This window comes from Miniopterus schreibersii, assembly GCF_964146895.1.
Source record: "Miniopterus schreibersii genome assembly, chromosome: 4".
NCBI classification, from domain to species: Eukaryota; Metazoa; Chordata; class Mammalia; order Chiroptera; family Miniopteridae; genus Miniopterus; species Miniopterus schreibersii.
The window spans coordinates 97089775-97104577 of record NC_138105.1 but is presented as its reverse complement, the minus strand read 5'-3'; the positions used below and the strand labels follow the sequence as shown (position 1 = coordinate 97104577).

The 14803-nt window shown below is 55.9% G+C and overlaps 1 protein-coding gene across 1 annotated transcript; it reads left to right on the top strand.

The window, feature by feature from the left end:
* The first annotated feature begins 222 nt into the window (after positions 1-222).
* STC2 (stanniocalcin 2) lies at positions 223-11168 on the top strand. The gene is made up of 4 exons (XM_081134548.1): positions 223-559; positions 2592-2734; positions 5116-5327; positions 10085-11168. Exons 1-4 carry the CDS (start codon positions 409-411, stop codon positions 10485-10487), a joined length of 909 nt encoding a protein of 302 aa, XP_080990674.1. The 5' UTR covers positions 223-408; the 3' UTR covers positions 10488-11168.
* The last annotated feature ends 3635 nt before the right edge of the window (positions 11169-14803 follow it).

Sequence of the window (14803 nt, the reverse complement as noted above, 5' to 3'; positions counted from 1 at the left end):
CGGCCGCCGCCGGGTCTGCAACTTTGTGGGGCGCTCCCAGGCGCGCGCGCCCGCCTCCCGTAGTAGTTGGGCGCAGGCCCCGCCCCCCGGCCGTGTTGTCAAACGGGCCGGGGTCTCGGATTGGTCCAGCGGCCGGGACAACACCTGCTCGACTCCTTCATTCAAGTGACACCAGAGCTTCCAGGGATATTTGAGGCACCATCCCTGCCATTGCCCGGCACTCGCGGCGCCGCGAAAGGCCTGGTCACATGCTCTCCGGAGAGCTACGGGAGGGCGCTGGGTAACCTCTATCCAGCCGCGGCCGCCAGGAGGAGGGAAAGTGGGAGGAGGGGAAGCGGCAACGGAGGAAGAGGGGGAGGGGAGCACAAAGCTTCCAGGTCTCCGGGCGGGAGGTTTACGCCGAGAACCATGTGTGCCGAGCGGCTCGGCCAGTTCGTGACCCTGGCTTTGGTGCTGGCCACCTTCGACCCGGCGCGGGGGACCGACGCTACCAACCCGCCCGAGGGTCCCCAAGACAGGGGCTCCCAGCAGAAAGGCCGCCTGTCCCTGCAGAACACAGGTAAGCGCGTGCGCCCCCGCGGCGGGGAGCTGCCGGGCGACCACACCGGGCACCCACGCAGCGCTCCCCGGGCGCTCCGTCCGGAACTGCGCGCCCACCGAGGGCCATGCAAACTCCCGGGTGGCGCGGGACGTGCAAAGGAGAGCGTGAGGCCGGGCGAGGTCCGCGCCGGGCTCCACGCGCCCGGAATCCGCACGTGCTGGCAGGGTGATGAAATCGCTGGGCAGGACTTGTTGCTGCCCTCCCCTGGGTCGAGGGTAAACGAGGCAGCGCCGACGCGGCCAGTGCCGACCCGGGCTCCCCCGTCCAGGGCAAAGCGCCCTGCTCCATCCTGGCCGCCCGGCAGGAAGCACGGAGGGTGCCCGAGCCGAGCTGCACCCTGCGCCGGGAGAACTTCTCTCCCATCCGGCCGGCTGCGGCAGGACCGCTTCTCCCCCTCCCCTAAAGATGCCCGACATCCCAGAACTTTGTAGGCGAGATGTTGCCTTGCGAACTTTCCCCTGGGGGGAAGGGGCATTGCTTTCAGAAAGGGGGTGGGGATAGCGCAAAGCGTACCTCTGCGGTGCGGCCGCCGTCCCGGCTCCGGGTCTGGTCAGCAAGCCAAGAAATGGTGACACGGCCCCAACGGTGCGCTGCCGGCCACGGCTCGACCCGCTCTGCCCAGCTGCCGAGCAGAGCCAGGCGTGCAGGGCACGGGGCCGGCCCTTTTCCCAGCTCCGGGGAGAGCGAGGAAAATCTGCCTCCATCTCCGTGACTCGAGGCGGTTCCCCCTTTTCGGGGACCTGCGAACCCGGCAGCGGCAGGCGTGCGCGCACCGCAGGAGCCGAAACGCACGAGTGCCCACGAGGGACTCCCCAGGCGGGGGAGTCCCGGCCCTGCGCGCTCCTGGAGTCCCGGCCCTGCGCGCTCCTGCCCAGCGCTGCGCGCCCGGGCCACGCTTGGGGTCGCCGGGTGGGATCCCCCCCAGCGAGCATCCCACCTCTGTGCGCTCCGGAGACCCTCGCCCACCCTCCCCCCTCTCCAGCTCTTGCCCTGAGATCTGAACGGGATTCTCCGGAGTTGGTGACCCTCAACAAATACACGCCCCTCACTCTCGCGGTAGCTTTGGGTTGAATTCGGATTATCTACTCCTACCCCCCTCGCTTCTTCCAAAATATACTTTTCTGGTGTAATTTTGTGGTTGGTTTAAGTCAGGGAATTGGGGGGGAGGGGGTGGAAGAGAGGCTTTGCCCGTGGCAGCTCGGCGGTTAACTACCTCCGTCTGTCCTTTCAGACAGACGGATTAGGGCCACCTTTTGCGAAGGAGGGCAGCAGACTCGGGTCTCGGGAGTGCTAGGGGATTAAGTGACACAGCACACCGGATCTCTATTTAGAAGGAGCCTCAGACTGCGAGGCTTGCGCTCCTGCAGCCTGGCCCCCGTCTGACTCGGTTCCCAGCGTGCTGGAAAGCCAGTTTCCCCGAGCCTGGAGCCTGATGTTCTTAATGCGATGGTTTGGAGGCGCTGCCTTAATAGGAATTTTGTTTTGATTTTTAGGTGTTGAATCATAAAGCTGAATTGAAAGTGCTTTTTGGACGCTCTCATTTAGGGGTCAGGAAGGAAATGGCTGGAATTTAATAGAGCAGCTTCAAGTTCCTAGCAGATGAGGGTGTTTCATTGATGGCCTGCAAGAGGGAGGGGCGAGCTAATCATTTAAAATCTTATTTTTGTCCGTGGGTTTAGAAGGCTGAATTATCTTCTGTTTTCAAGCTGAGAACTCCCACCAACACTTTGATAATGAAAACTGAGGTGCTCAGACCTAACTTCCGGTTGCGATATTTGTAACAAGTATTTACAACTACAGCTATTTTTCATAAGTAGATTAGATGATGACATTTTCTTTCCCTGGCGTTTTTAGCTCCTGAAATAGTCCTTCTAAATTTTTTTTCTCCTTAAATTTTCTTTTGGTCGTTACTTTTATGTCAACTAACCCTTCTGCAATCCTCAGCGTGGCTGAGGATTTTGCACATATCTGTGTGTAATTCTCATTTTAGCGGAAATCCAGCACTGCTTGGTCAACGCAGGCGATGTGGGGTGTGGCGTATTTGAGTGTTTCGAGAACAACTCCTGTGAGATTCGGGGCTTACATGGGATTTGCATGACTTTTCTGCACAACGCTGGAAAATTTGACGCCCAGGTAAAAGCCATATAGAGCACAGAGACTGTCTAGGGCTAGTGTCGCATGAATGAAATGTTCATCGGAAAGACTTGTGAACAGATCTCCTTAGCTGACCCCTGGGGTGTGTCTCAGCACTTGCAAGAGGCATTCTAGGTGAGCAGCTGGAAGCCAGCGTGCCCACTCCTGCCCTGGACTTCTGCTCTCCGGAGCCGTCATGTGGGCTAGATCCTTCCCTGCTCTTGTCTGTGTCTACACTGGCAAAGGGGATTGGAGACCAAGTTGAACAATTATCTGAGGATTCTTGGCAGAGAAGACACAGATCAGAATGAACATCATGATAAACATCAGGGGGCACACTATGTCTGGCCTGCAAGGCCCATCACCTTAAGAATACTAGGTTGGGGGGGGGGGTAGGGCAGAGACTCCAATTATACATTCCAAAAGCTATTTTCACCTAATAGGCAAGACTCCATGACACGCGACTCTCTGAGAAGTTCATCTTCTCCCAGTGGGTGTGTGAGCAGGCAGCATGGATACTCCGGGGCCTCCGGAGGAGCAGGCTTTTCTTCCCCGTAAGCAGCAGGCCCTCCTCTCCCAACCTGAAAAATCAAAACCCTGAATGAGTCCACTTTTCTTTTGCTCCATATAATAAATATAGTCAGGGCCTGACCCACTTTCGTGGTGCCAGGGTCCCAAGGGCAAAGCCCATTGCTGCGTGGGGCAGGAAAAGAACCTAACAAGCAACCTCACGGTCCAGGGCCGACCATCCAAATACATTTCAGATGGCACGAGGCTCAGCCTATATAGGCGCCACCATGAAGCCCCCGTGACGCTCCCACGTCCCCAGAGAGGGATGACAATGTTTGGGTGAGGCCAACACTTTCAGGGTGATTGATGAATGTCACCAGCCACCATCTACTGACCTCCTGTGGAGAGCCCTGGGAAGCAGGAAGGGATGCAGCCGGGATGTGGCGTGGCTGGAGGGGAAGCAGAAAGCGGCCAAGCAGAGAGGCTGCGCATTTGAACTCCTTGAGGCTCCCTGCTAAAGCATCCCTTCTGGATTAACTGGAATTAGGAAATGTACTAGGCAGTCCGGAGGAAAGATGTGCTTCAGGGCCATCCCACAGGGTGTCGGAGTAATACCGAGGACAGATTGCCGCAGTCCCCTCATAACTTAATCTTCCCTTTGATTACCCACCAACAGGAGCGTGCTCTCGAGTTAGAAGCATCCCTTTCAAGTCAGCTCTCAGTGCATAACTACTTCACAAATGGGCACGCCCTACCCTCCTTCCTATTTGGCTCCCACTGGAGAGTCAGAAGACAGGGGGCTGGGGGGAGGTGGTTTTTAGTGACCAGACACTATCTAGACATTTCGATGGCTTCTCAAGGAGAGAACTGAAATGAGCATGCTGGCTGGCTTCCCACTCCCAACCTAAACCCATTTACTTTCTCAACTCCACTCTTTCTGGGCCTGTCTGAAAACGGGCAACCTCTCCAGGGACAGCTCGTTCCTATAGTAATGGGGGTGCGGCATCCCTGGGGAGGTTCCCACAAGCCTCTGCCCCCGAGGTTGGTTAGGGAGCTAACGGCCCAGCTCGCCTCCACACTGCCAACAGCTGTCTCCTTTCTAGGGTAAGAACACTCTAACGGGGTTGCCAAGAAAGAGCAGTGAGGGCCAGATGTATGCCTGGCTGCCTTCGCCACTCAGAGGCGGGGCGGGGGGGGGGGGCCTGGCGGCCAGGCAGGACGCTGCCAGGCAGTGTGCCAGGCGGTACTTTGAGGCTATAATCCTACCCGGTTAAAGAAGTCGAACCCTTTTCAAAAGGAAAAGAGTGCCCCTCCTTAAAGGGTGGGGAGATGAGAGTGTGGGTTGGGGTGCTGGGGCCACTGAGGCAGAAGGACAGGCACAGTTAGCAGCCCGTCCTGACATCACCTCTGGACCCAAAGGACAAAGGAAAGGTGTGAGACCTGGACAAGCGGGCACCTGCCTTCCACTTGGGGAAGAAGCTCCCTGGAAACCATTGAGGAACTGGGATTTCTGTCTGGCCCAAGTTCCCTTATGTTCCAGAAAAGTTGCCACCAAACAGCCAACCCTGGTCTGTCTGCCTTGGGGATAGGCGGCCACGAAATCCCCAGCAGGAGGGACGCTAGTAGAGCAGCTGGGAAGGAAGGAGGCAGATAAGGGACATCCTCTTTGGCCAAATGCCAGAGGTATCACGTCACCCTGGTCACCTCCTGATGCAGCCTTGACCTGTCACCTGCAAGGACATTAGTCTGCAGCAGGGCCTTGGGGTTCCATTGTCAGAAAGCTCCTGGGTGAGCCCACGAGGGTCAGTGTCTATGTGTGTACCCAGGGCTCATCTCTTCTGCCCCTCTCCCCCTCTGTCCTCTGTCCTCAGGGCAAGTCGTTCATCAAGGACGCCTTGAGGTGTAAGGCCCACGCCCTGCGGCACAGGTTCGGCTGCATTAGCCGGAAGTGCCCGGCCATCAAGGAGATGGTGGCCCAGCTGCAGCGGGAGTGCTACCTCAAGCACGACCTGTGCGCGGCCGCCCGGGAGAACACCCGCGTGATGGTGGAGATGATCCACTTCAAGGACCTGCTGCTGCACGAGTGAGTCTCCTCGGGCCTGAGGGCCCCTGCGTGGGGCTGGCCCCTCCTGGGGGGGGGTGCAGTTCACCTCCCCAGCTGCCCTGGCTCCCCTGGGACTGCCTTTCCTGCTGACCTTCAGGAAAAGCGCAAGAAATTGGCACCATCGGTTTCGAAACATAAGCAGTAGAAATAGGAAATTTTTACTAAGCACGACATGGGTGGGGCTCAGAAATGCCCTTTGTCTTCCCCTTGGCTAAGCCCCACCAGTTCTCCGAGTATTCCCGCAGCTCTGTAGGTGCCCAGCAGACCATCGACAGCGAGTAACATCTGTCCAGCATCTGTCGGACATTTACCAAGGGCCAGGCGCAGGGCTCAGTACTTTCCATGAATTTCTCACTTGATCCTCACAATAGCCCTGTTCTGGTATCATCCTCATGCCCATTTTACAGATGAGAAAACTGAGGGTCACTGAGGGAAAGGTCACAGGCAAAGCCAGGATCAGAGCCAGGCAGTCCGGCTCCAGAACCCTTTCTCTTCCAGGCCAAAGGCTGAGGGCAGCAGCTCTGTTTTCTGCCTCCATAAGCTCCCCTTGCCCTTAGAAAGTCCCATTCACCTTCTAGCACATGAATGCCCTCCCAGAGAAAGTGCAAAACAAATGTCAAAAGCTCTAATCGGCCAAACACCTTTATGCCAAAGCAAGGAAATATGGACTTATTGGAAGACTTGAAATTCAGTAATAAACCCAGGAAGTCTCACTCCTTAAAGAGCATGCCAGCGCTAGGATCCGAAATCTTGCGGAGCTGTGAAGCCTGGGGTGCAGGGCAGCTGCTAACATGGAGCATGGTCTGGAGCCCCTGGAGGTCAGATGGCTCCCTCCTCGGAGAGTCGGCCCAGAAAGCCAGTTCCTAGCCGAGCAGCCCAGGATGAGTCAGTGCCAGCCTGACGGCACCGTTGCTCTTCAGGCCGTGTCTCACTGGGCCGAATCAGTACAGTTTTATGAACTCTTGCTCCTTAGCTCGTGCCATGCCTTCTCCAGCTACGTCACTCAACAGGCTGTTCCCCACCCCACCCACGCCACTTAGGTCGTGGGGGACAACAGCCTCCTGTCACTTTCCACTTGGTCATGAGGGTCTAGGTATCTTGCCACACCCCAGTGAGCGGGAGATCCACCTTGAATCTCTCCGTGGACCCCTCTTGACAAGAGCAAAACAATGATGCCTTTTCTTCGAGTTACACTAATACTTGAGTAAATGTTTTTTATTCTTCCAAATACCTGTAAAGAAGCCAAGCAAGAATGGCATCAACAATAACAACTATAATGATATAAAAACAGTTTTGAGAGAGCCAGGCCCTGGGCCAGGGACTTTCCCTGGATTATCTCGGTCATCTTTCCCAGCAAGGCTATAAGACAGATTACAATCCCCATTTAACAAGAGGCAAGTGGAGCCAAGTTTTAAGGCCTCCCTCTGGGATTGGATTCCTACTCTCCAACCCGAGACTCAGGTAGATACGTGCCTGAAGCCAGCGGCCAGGAACAGACCCCAAACCTTGCTCCTGGCCTGTGCTCTCCCCACTAGACCTGCTAGAGGCTCACTGGTCCCCATGTGTGGCCAGGGCTTTCCCCTTTCCCCAAATACATCCCCATGACACAGGGAGAGCGCTTTGACAGTCCCTTCCTTCGAGGTTCCCCTGGAGGATGCCAATGTCCTGTGGCTCAGAAACTCAGGGAGTTCATTTGTCCTAAACCCACATTCCATTAGAGACAGTAGGTTGGCCTCAAGTCTGTAAGTCGATACTATATTCCTGGAGCTCAGAAGACTGTCTTTTTGGAGAAAAGTCTTCTTTCAAAAAACTGCAGGTTTTTAAGTTCCCTCTACCTTTAAGAAGCAGCAAAACACTGTGGCTTTCTGGTGTCCCCTCCATGGAAGCATAGCCTGTGAGGCCATGGGGCCCTTACTTCCGAAGGGCTCCTCGCGTCATTTTGAACAAATTCGTAATAGCCCCCCACCCAGCCCGCTGTGGAAATGCAGGTGGCCCACCCTGGAAGGAAGCCTGGGCCTCTTTTAAGAACTCTCTTTTAAGTCCTCTAGCCTCCTTCTAAGCCAGCACCTCCAGGCAGTGGGTCCCACCCATCTCCGGCTCCCCACTAACCCCCCCCCCACCTCCCCTTATGAAGCCAGAACTATGCAGCACATTAACTTGAACGAGTTCCTTGGGTTTTTAACAATCTTAACTGATTTTAACACAGAGGATCTCGACAAGAAAAATGAGAATCGAATCACATTTGCTTTTCATTTTAGAGAGGAGGCAATCACAGTCCCCCCACTGTCCACGTCACCCCCATCCCTCTCTGTCCCCATCCACCCCAAACACTGTCACACTCGGTTAAAGTGGTCCCCTCACCCCTTCTTGCCCCACTTTCTCCACATCAGCCGCCTTGGCCACCACACACCCTGTCACTGGGTGCTGGCTGCCTCCGGGCACATCCCCTTCTAAGTAGTTTTAAAACTGCTTTAGCCTTGCTGACACCCAGTTCAGAGAGCTGGGCTTTGTCATTAGACACGGGCTGAACTGGCAGCCTGAGAAGGCACCACGCCAGCTCGGAACACAGCTTTGATTCACACGCCCCTCCCCACGGTCGCAGCTCAGGGCGCCAAGAAGTAGGTGGGCTGGCCCAGCCTTCTCGGGCCCACCTTGGGTTCTGAGAGCCATCTGGCTGGCTGGCCTCCTGGCGAAGGAGGCCAGGAGGCAGTGCATTCATTCCCAGGACAGCCCCTACGCTAGGGAAAGAAAGTTGAGGAGGAGCCTCAGTTTAGTGTCCCCAAAAGGCAGGAAGATTCTCAGCCTGGAGAATTTGCTCATGGAGAAGGTTGGCTGCTGGAGCAGGTAAACTCAGTGAACTTGAGCTCCCTGAGGCAGCCAGGGGCTAGTTTTCAAGAGATGGGAGGAAACTAGCACAAATTGACCATTTTCCCTGGGTTGCCCCATGCCCTTCCCTCACCCCAAGAAGACCAGTGTCATCACTGTCCTTGTCACTGTTAGGGGCCTTCCTTATGGGGTTCAAGCACCCTGCCCATCAGCCACAAGCAAACTCTCTGCTTCCACAGACATGAAGGCGGCCTTAAAAGGCAGCCTGATCTATCCGCCCGAACATTCCTCCTCTCCACGCCCAGCCCCACGACTTCCAGGCCCAGAGGCTTCCAAAAGCCACCTTCTCCCCACCTTGAATCCATTTTTACATCTATGAAAGGAAGACAGTTCACTTGGTTACAACTTGAAGACTAATTCATAAATATGGCAGTAAGCTACTTCCCAAGTCAGCACAGTCCACCTTCCTGCCTAGCAGCCCCTGCCAGCTTGCAAAGTGGGCTAGTGTGCAGCCACCCAGGTGGTCCAGGCTCACACGGGGAGAAAGTCTTGGTCCTTATAAGTGATCTCATGGTCCAGAGTGATTTCCCTGCCCGAGGCGACGACCTAGAGCTGCGATGCTCATGGACAGATAGATCCAGCACCTTTGCTGGCTGAGGTCTGCTTAAGAATGCTGGTGAGCCACATGCAACATTCCACAACCCCCTTGGGGATGTTAAAAGGTCAGTGACAAGTAAGAAAGGCTTAATGACTGGGCCAGGAGAGCCCATTGCTGGGGACACCTCTTCCCAGCTGGGCCCATAAATATAAAAAGCAGGCACACTGCTCCCACCTTCTGCACAAAGGTCCCAACCCCAGGAGGAAGGTTCACGTGGTCTGGTCATTCCTCCTGCACCTTCCCTAAAGAAAGACCCATGGCCGCTGGAATGGCCTGAGCAACCAGCTCTTCTCTCCAGAACTAAGGGGTTTCTTTTGCAGACAGCTGGCTTTCATTCCAACCACATAGGCCCCTCATGGCCAGCCCTCACCTCCAGCTCTGGGGAAGCCCAGATGAAAAGATGCTTAGGTAGCCCCTCAGCCCTTATTCCCAACACAGAGCAGCGCCCCATGGGATGTGACCTCCCAGGGAGGCGGTCTCCCCCTACCCTCTCCACCTGGTCCAGACTCCTCTAGGTGCCCCGGGCAGTGCATCCAGGAACTTCCAAGATCACCCTTCTTCATCATGAGCCTGAACCAGGGGCCAACACAGACACGGGGAAATGGTTTCTTGGGAGTCTGGCTTAGAGAAGGCTTGTCTGGAAGAGGGACACCTGCTGCAAAGCTGGCTGGCCCTGCTGACGCCACATGCGAGGGGACAATCTGGGGCTCCCGAGTCCTAAACCTGCAAGAGTTCCTCCTTTCCTACCAAAAAGACTCCCCAGTTTGGTATTTCAGATCCTTTGCCCTTTGCCTCATTACCACTTCTCTGGCCCCCAAGACCGGTGCCACACTCACTGAATCCCTCCTGCTTAGCACACCCAAACCGTGCCAGAGCTCTCCCGCCCTCCTGTCCTTGTTCCCACCGCTGCCCGACCTGATTCTCGCCCACCTTCCCCAGAGGCTCCTCCTCTGTCATGTGCACCTGTGAATTGTCACTGCCCTTTTCCTGTGGTGGGCTCTGTCCCAGCCTCACTCTCTCCAGTGCCTGGCACGGGCCCTGGTATGTAATGAGCGCCCAATAAGCGGTGGTTGAGACCAGGACTCCATGGAATATGGGTAAAGGCTGGAGGTAATTCCAGAAAGCTCTTCCACCCAACCAAACCCAAGCCAAGCCTTGGGTTTACCATCTCTGTCTTCCTGCTGTGGTCACTGTCCTCAGAGGCCCACGCGGGACTGGTTCCATTCCCCGTGTCTCTGCTCTCAATCTCTAGGCCCTACGTGGACCTGGTGAACCTGCTGCTGGCGTGTGGCGAGGAGGTGAAGGAAGCCATCACTCGCAGCGTGCAGGCGCAGTGTGAGCAGAGCTGGGGGAGCCTGTGCTCCATCCTGAGCTTCTGCACCTCCGCCATCCAGAGGCCACCCACGTCGCCTCCCGAGCGCCACCTGCAGGCGGACAGAGCCAAGCTCTCCAGGGCCCACCACGGGGACACGGGTCACCACCTCTTGGAGCCCAGCAGCAGGGAGACCGGCCGAGGTGCCAAGGGCGATCGAGGCAGCAAGAGCCCCCCAAACGCCCACGCCCGGGTCAGAGCGGCAGCCCATGGGGTCCAGGGAACTTCTGGAAGCAGCGAGTGGGAAGACGAACACTCTGAGTATTCCGACATCCGGAGGTGAAAGGGAAGGCCTGGCCAGGAAATCGTTCCTCCGTGCCGTCCATTTTCTTCTCTATGGACATTCCAGAACATTTGTCATTAAAGAGGGGGGATGTCACACGCAGGATTTGGTGGGGATTGCGGACTGGAGGAAGGTGTATGTTAGCGGAATCAACAGGTGAGGCGGAGACTCCCCAGGCAGCGGCGAGGTCTGTCGGGGGCCCACACTTGCGCCTCCCGAAGGGAACACGCCAGGTGTGCTCCCTGTAGCTTTGACTTCTTTCCATGCGTGGAGCCACTGGGCACGGCCTGCGGTTTCCTCTGCTGGGGGGGCGGTGGGCCCACTGGGCTGGACCAGCACTTGGTGCTGTCTTGGTGGAGGGCAGCGGTTCCAGTGCAGGAAGGGACGTGAAAATCTGGATGGGAAGGAGAAGGGTGGAGAGTGCACAGGGGCCCCCGTGGGTGCTTGGCGCCAAAGGGAAATTCAGTTTCTTGCACGGGACCTGGAGGTTTGGAGCTGCTTCGCGGGGGAGGGCGAGGGTTCTAAGTGTAACTTCTGAGCCATTGTTCTGTCTGGGGCACCCTGTCCCAGGTAGTGGCCTCTGTGTGTGTATATTTTAACCACTGCTTCAAGTCTTGGTTTCACTTTTTATTTATCCAGTTCCATCTACATATCTGTCATCTAAATAAATGGCTTTCAAACAAAGCAACTGGGTCATTAAAACCAGCTCAAAGGAAAAACAAACAAAAAAAACCCAGCCCATCTTTGGGGGCTGATTTTTTTTTTTTAAGTGCTATTTTAAAAGGAATTCTAGAGCGATTTCACTGTACATCTTACTGCCTGGTGGGGCTCGTACCACTCAGGGTGGACCCCACGCCCAGAGGAAGATGCACAGGAGAATGCCTGACAGACCCTCGGCATCCGGCATCTCACCTTGACCCCAGGTCCCCCGGCCACGCTCAACGAAGCACCGCAGCCTGGCTCCCCGAGGCCACGGTGGAGAGCTGGCCCCTCCAGGCTGGAGGGTGGGCGAGCGGGGAGAGAGGCCAGGCCGCCGGTGACTCCCGCGGGGAATGCGGCCTTTCGCACACATGGGAGAGGAACGACGGCCGAAACCTTGGAGGCCGGGATTCCCGGCTCCGGATTGGCAGTTTAGCAGCGAGGAAAGGAGTCCGAGTGGACAAAAGAAAGGCAGGGAGGAGGGACAGAGCCAAACACACCAGGAGGAAGTGGATCACAGCAGAAAGTGTTGGCGGAGGATTTCTGGCGGTGGCTCACAATATTTCAGACAATGCCCTTTTCTTTTCTCTCCAAACAGGTATCCAATGAAAGGTTATCCTTTCTTGCAGCCAGTACTCAAATAGGAGCCCAGGGTGACAAGCAGGGGACAGGGGTTCTGGGCCAGCTCCTTCTAGAGGAGGGTTGGCAAACGTTTTCTGTAAAGATCCAGAGAGTAAATACAAATCCCATGTTGGCAGATCGTACGGTTTCTGTCGCAACTATGCCACTGTGGCATGAAAGCACACATACACAGGCCACACTTCACAGGCCTGGCTCCGCGCCCATACAATTTGATTTAACAGGCACCCGACTGGATTTGGCTCCTGGGCCCGAGACCGCTGACCCCCGTGCTAGTGAGCCCGCGAGAAAATCCGCATCCTCTGGGCCCGCTCGCAGCTCTCCCCGAGAGCCACCTGAGGCCAGAGATAAGGGAGCTAAATTTATCCGACTCTAAAATGATTGGCTGCAGGGGAGGCTCTTACCCAAAGCACAACTAGTGTTTATGTGCCCTGACCACTGCTGCCAGGACACGGTGCTGGAGGGTCGTCCCCCCCCCACCTTTCATGTCCTGTGTTGGGTGCTGGGGGGAGGGGACAGAATGCTGGAGAAGCACCTAGAAAGAGCTGGAGCTGCAGAAAGCGGAGGCGACGGTGCAGTTAATCCGCCTGTGCCCGCGGGGCGGGGGAGGACCGGTGTGTCAGGCTCTGCCATGGGAACGGAGCGTAAACCGTGGCCGGCTCACGCCACGGGCCACTGCAGACACTGGCTGCTCCCCTGGCGTCACCCCCGAGGTGCTGGGTCAGCTGCTCGCTTGTTCGCAGGCTGCTGGGTGTGCAGAGGCATCACCTCTCTCTTTCCCTCCGTGTCAATGTTTCAGGGCTGCTTCTATTGTAAATATTTGTCCTTTGTACTTAGGATCGCGGTGTCTTCCCCCTAAGGCATGAAATTGCTCCCTGAGTCCCTCTGAGCCCCTCGGCTGACATCTGTTGCCTGTTTCTCATGCCCCCGGGTGGTTTCTTCCCCACGGTCGGGGAGCCGCATCTCACTCTGGTTCCCGATGGTCTGAGGCCGACAATAGTATCTAAGGCTAAGGTTCTTTTGCTCAAAACGGAGGAAGGTCCAAATTCCTGTAAGCGCTGGCAGCCAGGCGTTTATGCAACTGAAACGTCAGCAAAGCCGTCATTAAAAATAGAGCCTGCGCCTGGGCTTCGTACTTCATACGAACCTACTCGTGGGCCTTCCTCTGAGGAAGGATGTGGATTTCCAAATAAAGATACGATGTTTATTTTGAGCTTTGCGTCTTGACAAGCTGATCCAAACACCTCTCCTTTGTAGCGATCAAGAGACCCGTTCTTCTGAGAGGACTGAATCTACTGCAAGGCTGACCCCAAAGCTAGACAAACAGGGACACCAGCCCAGAACTGCAGGCAGACTTTCTCACAGACACGCACACACGCACGCACGCAGGAACTTAAACCCCAACCAAGTAAAGGCTTCTCTGGCACAACCTGGGAAAGAGTTGGCACCGCGTGAGCTTGCTCAGTCACAGTGTCTGTTTCTGGTCTGGATCTAGGCAGCAGGACCTGTGCATTGTCACATGGCGTTACTTTTCTCCAAGCCGTAATAAAGGTTTTTAATAAATGGCTTCCACTCGTGCACTATTATTGTCTGAGAGGGCTTTGGGCCACCAGTGGAAAGGGGGAGGGCTGTGAACAAGTGGGTGTTGGAGTCTTTTTAAAATGCTGGATGTTCTGCCCTGGCCAGTGTGGCCCGAGCACCGAAGGGTCTCCAGGTTCGATTCCCAGTCAAGGGCATGTACCTGCGTTGCAGGTTTGATCCCCGGCTCCAGTCAGGGCCTGTGCAGGAGGCAGCCCATCAGTGTGTCTCTCTCACATCGATGTTCCTCTCCACGCCCCCCGCCCCTTTCCACTCTCTCTAAAAATCAATGGAAAAAACATTTCTCAGGTGAGGATTAATAAAAAATAAATATGTAAAAAATAATAACAAAATGCTGGGCGTTCGGTTTACAGGGAGGGGAACCAGGCGAAGGAGACCACCCTGGGCTTCTCCTCCCAGCAGAGGGATTCTGTCCAAACCTCTGCCTGAGCCACCCAGACCAAGAGGAGACCAGACTCCCTGCAGCTGGCCTGGAAGTGCCGGCCCCATGGCCATGAGGGAGGTCCTCTCAGCTCTCTCCGGTCCCAGCCCTGAGTCTCCTCGGGGGCCCGGCCACCTGTTCTTTCAGACTGAGTCTGCTCAGAGGCCACCAGCATATCAGCTCAGTGGCCCGGCCCAGGCAGGGAAGCTCCCGCCCCCTCCCCGCCTCTTCCTGGTTTATTTAGACCAGGGTTGGTGCCCCGACTCCGAGCTAGGCGTTTTGCATACATGATCTCATCCTGTGTCCCACAAGCAGCAGGTATCATCCCATTTCACAGGTGAAGAAACTGAGGTATAGAAAGGTCGAATGACTTGTCCCGAACCGTGCGCCTAGCGAGGGGGGTCTGAACTCAAACCCAGATGGGTGACTCTAAGGCCACCTGCTTCCCCCCTCCAGGCCTAGATTCATCACCCTCGGTTTATTTTCAATTTAAACAATCAGTATTACTCTTTTTTTACACGAGGCTTCGAGAAAGAATAATTATACTCTTATATTTATAGCACTGGCCTCCAAGGAGTTCTGCCTCAGAGCAGAAAGGAAAATGGATGCTCACCTTTCCTCTCCGCAAAGACGCAAATTTGGGTTCAGATAAGGGAGAGCAAGAGAATTGTGGCATCTCATCGCTTTTCCATGCCCGTGGGTAAGTTTCAAAGGTTGTTCTCTGTGCCACTGAAGAAAGCATTTGGGGAACGGCTGGCTTTTGTGACCACGTGCAAGAACTGCCTGCTCTGAGCCCACCCAGCCGGCAGCCCATCTGAGAGCCAGACTCCCCTGACATCCCCACCATCCCACCCTCATCATGATCATTAGTGTCTTCTGGTTGATTCTGTGCCCCAGGTGCTGCGTGGTGCTCTGCACATATTATTTCTGAGCCCTATTTTACACATGAAGAAACTGA

Excerpts from the sequence above, each read along its gene's own strand:
- STC2 (XM_081134548.1), top strand. The coding sequence starts at position 409 with ATGTGTGCCGAGCGGCTCGGCCAGTTCGTGACCCTGGCTTTGGTGCTG. Across the intron at positions 560-2,591 it reads CCTGTCCCTGCAGAACACAG|CGGAAATCCAGCACTGCTTG; the intron begins GTAAGCGCGTGC and ends TTCTCATTTTAG. Across the intron at positions 5,328-10,084 it reads AAGGACCTGCTGCTGCACGA|GCCCTACGTGGACCTGGTGA; the intron begins GTGAGTCTCCTC and ends CTCAATCTCTAG.